General features: G+C 35.8%; 1 protein-coding gene across 1 annotated transcript; it reads right to left on the bottom strand.

Annotated features, from left to right (window-relative positions):
* Window positions 1–1,154: 1,154 nt before the first annotated feature.
* Window positions 1,155–3,391, bottom strand: LOC111366711 (putative receptor protein kinase ZmPK1). Its single transcript, XM_022987416.1, has 2 exons — window positions 3,073–3,391; window positions 1,155–2,808 (listed from the first exon to the last, which is right to left on the bottom strand). The coding sequence occupies exons 1-2, from the start codon at window positions 3,347–3,349 to the stop codon at window positions 1,289–1,291; spliced, it is 1,797 nt and encodes a 598-aa protein (XP_022843184.1). The 5' UTR covers window positions 3,350–3,391; the 3' UTR covers window positions 1,155–1,288.
* Window positions 3,392–3,624: the final 233 nt, after the last annotated feature.

Here is a 3,624-nt window from a genome sequence, read left to right as displayed (position 1 = left end):
TCTGGTTGATATACTTAGAGAAATAGGACATGATTATATCTCATTTTCCTTGGTGGTAAAACGAAGCAAAGCTCCTACATTTATACAACGCAGGGCGAATTCTGTTAGTAGGTTACTAGCGCAAGAAGAAATATTACATCTGAGATACATTTTGTATTTTGTATGGTTGAAAATATGTAATGAAATTTTAATCACAATTTCATGCACTAGGCAATTCGATGAAATGGAGATGCATCAAGAAGATGACATTAATTTCTATTTTGTATTTTGTATGGGTTAAAAATATTTAATGAAATTTTAATTTCAGTTTATGCACTATTTTTAATTCGTTGCTAAATTTACATATTTTAGTATAGAAATTTAAAAAAAAAAATCTTTAAATATATTGTTATAAAAACAGGTGTAATATTAAAAAGTAGCCAAAAAATTGTAAATTAATTAGAGAAATGACAACGTTTTTAAAACGTCGCTAAAATATTTTTAGCAACATTTAGATATGGTATCATCAACGTTTTCATAAACGTTGCAAATAATCTATTGCAATGTTTTTATAAACATTGCTACAGAGTTTTCGCAACACTTTAAAAACGTCTCAAATACCACATTTTACAACGTTTTAAAAACCTAATGTGGTATTTGCAAAGTTTTTAAAGCGTTGCCATATCCAGCCACTTTATGACAACATTAAGGTTTGCAACACACGTCCAAATGTTGCAAAAAGTCACTGACAACGATTTTTGAATGCTGCAAAACACTTTTTTGTCTCGGTTAGGAGTAATGTAGAGTATGAGCCTTAGGTGGCTTCTTACTGTTTTCCTAACTGGCTGCCACGTGACCAATAATATGAGTCTTGTAAGATGAGGCATAGCAAAATGATTTATGGCATGTACTATAAGGATGACTCTACAAGCTTGGTTGGAGACGGTGAATTTTGGAAGGTGCAAGTACACAACAATGCCCTTCTTTTTCTTTTCTTTTCTTTTCTTTTCCTTTTTTTTTTTTTATAATTTTTAATTGGTTTATAATTGTAAAATGGTAGTGGTGCATTTATTAAAATTATGTTCTAATTAAGGTGCATTTTTATCATAAAATTTGTGGAACAATATATTTGCCCTTTTTAAAATTACCTAAGTGAAAAATGATATTGTATCAAATTTCCTCTGAAAATTGCTATCTTAAATAATTATGCAACGAATACACTTTATTTCCATTAATAGTAGATTATTACACACAATCATTTCTACTTCCAAAATGAATTATTCAACTATCTTGAATCGCTTCCTATCAATCACTCGCCTTGTTCAGAAAGAAGCATATCAACTCCCTGGCTCATTTTAGGTCTTGAGTTTCTGTCTTCCTCTGCACATTGCAATGCCACTTTAACCATAATTTCTGCCCTATCTTTCTCAAATTCTCCATTCATGGAAGGATCCACAATTTCCTCAATCCATGAAACTCTTCCCTCAGAATCTTGTACTTTTCCCCTCACCCAATTTACCAAACCATCCTCGTTGTCATTTGCTGGGTTTCTTCCTTTTATTAACTCTAGTAACACAATCCCATAGCTGTATACATCAACTTTTGACGTGATAGGTAGATTATATACCCACTCAGGAGCCATGTACCCTCTGGTTCCTCTGATTCTTGAAAATGTTGACCTCTCATTTCTGTTTCTGTTATTTAATTTGGATAGGCCAAAATCTGCCACCTTTGGCTGGAAATTGGAGTCCAAAAGTATGTTCTGAGGCTTAACATCGCAGTGCAAAACCCACTCCAAACACTCTTCATGCAAGTAGGCAAGACCTTTTGCAGTACCTACTGCGATTTCAAACCTTTTCTGCCAATTAAGTTTATTCGCATACAAAAAGTTTGATAAAGATCCGAGTTCAAGGTACTCGTAAACCAAAAGCCGATGCTTACCTTCAGCGCAATAACCCCATGTCTCCATCAAATTCATGTGATTAAGTCTGCCGATTATGCTTATTTCAGCGAGGAATTCAGCTTCTCCTTGTCGCGCTTCACTTAGGCATTTAATGGCTGCTATTCGGTTATCCGACAATGTGCCTTTGTAAACAACGCCACTGCTTCCTCGTCCGATTTCTTCATTGAATCCACGGGTTGCCTTCTTGAGCTCGGCATAGGTGAATCTCTTGAATCCTACTCCAACTTGAAGATAGCCTTGCGACGTGGCATTAGTGGGCAGCCGGGTTGCGAAGAAGCAAATGAGCAAAATGTTGATTTCAATGGCTCCAACTGCACCAGCACACCAGAGCAAGTACTTAATCCACTTATGTTCTCTTTTGTAAGCAACGTCAATTGGAGTAACACGGTCTCTACAGTTGAGTTCAAATTCTCTAACATGGTTCTTGTAAGTAGTTAGACTAGATTTTGGTACTTTTATGTATGCCGGATCGTTAAAAGAAGACGACTGGTATCCGTTAAACAATAATGTTTTCGGGAAGCAATTGTAAGTGCCACTCTGTGCATAGTATTTATACTGAAATCCTTTGCAATCACAGTATCTCAGGCAAATATTTTTGCAGGACTCTATGGTGACATTATAGTATACTCCAATGTCATAGCCATAAAATTCAGCATCATGAAGTTGGAAGAAACCAATCGAATTATTGTCCGAACAAGACAGCTCGAAATTTTTTTCACATCCATAGGACCAATCTGTGTCATTTTTCATCTTGTGTCCCGGTAAACAAGCGCATCTTCTCCCTGACAGATTATGAACATAAGTACACAGACTGTTTTCTCCACAAACTCCATGGACTCTGCATGGTGTCAAGACTTGGGGTCCATCTTAATAAGGTCAACCTTATTAAGAGGAGTGTCTCAAACCTTTATATATTGGTCATTATTTCGGTATTTTACCGATGTGGGATTATATTCCCTTAATATGCCCCCGCAAGATGGTGGCTCGTTTGAGCAGACCAATCTTGAAATCCGTGTGCTCATTTTTTAGAGACTTAATCGGATCGAATCGCTCGTTGGAGCTTAATGGGCTCTGATACCATGTTAAGACTTGGGGTCCATCTTAATAAGGTCAACCTTATTAAGATCTGCCATTAACAGGTTGATCTCTGTTGGCTATCCAAACTAAGGTGTGCTTTTCATTGGAAATTGGCATACTATACCATATAGCAAAAACATAAGCATTGACTCCAATGGGGTAAAATCCAGTTGTGAAAATGCCATTTGGTGATGAAACAAGGACATCTTGTGGTGGCGAGAGAGATGAACCTTGATTCAGAATATTGGTTTTAGAGGATGTTGAAAATGGTACAGAGAAACTAAGAAAAAGAATGAAAATTTTCACTTCCATAATGAATTCTTGATTCATAAAGAAGATGATGAATTCTTGATTGATGACTTGAGAGTTGGGATTAGCTTTATAAGCCAAGTTTGAGGGTTTTCCGTGAAGACTATATTAATGACTTTGTCCAATTGCCAGAAGAGGTTGTCAATAGTTTGACTTTTTAAGGAACTAGAAAAAATTTGATTCATAGAACAGAAGATGATGAATTCTCGATTGATGACTTGAGAGATGGGATTAGCTTTATAAGCCCCGTTTGAGGGTTTTCAGTGAAGAATATATTAATGAATTAGTCCAATTGC

Source organism: Olea europaea, chromosome 18 (genome assembly GCF_002742605.1).
Source record: "Olea europaea var. sylvestris chromosome 18, O_europaea_v1, whole genome shotgun sequence".
Lineage (NCBI taxonomy): Eukaryota > Viridiplantae > Streptophyta > Magnoliopsida > Lamiales > Oleaceae > Olea > Olea europaea.
Note: the sequence above shows the minus strand (reverse complement) of the source record. Positions and strands in the feature narration are given on the sequence as shown.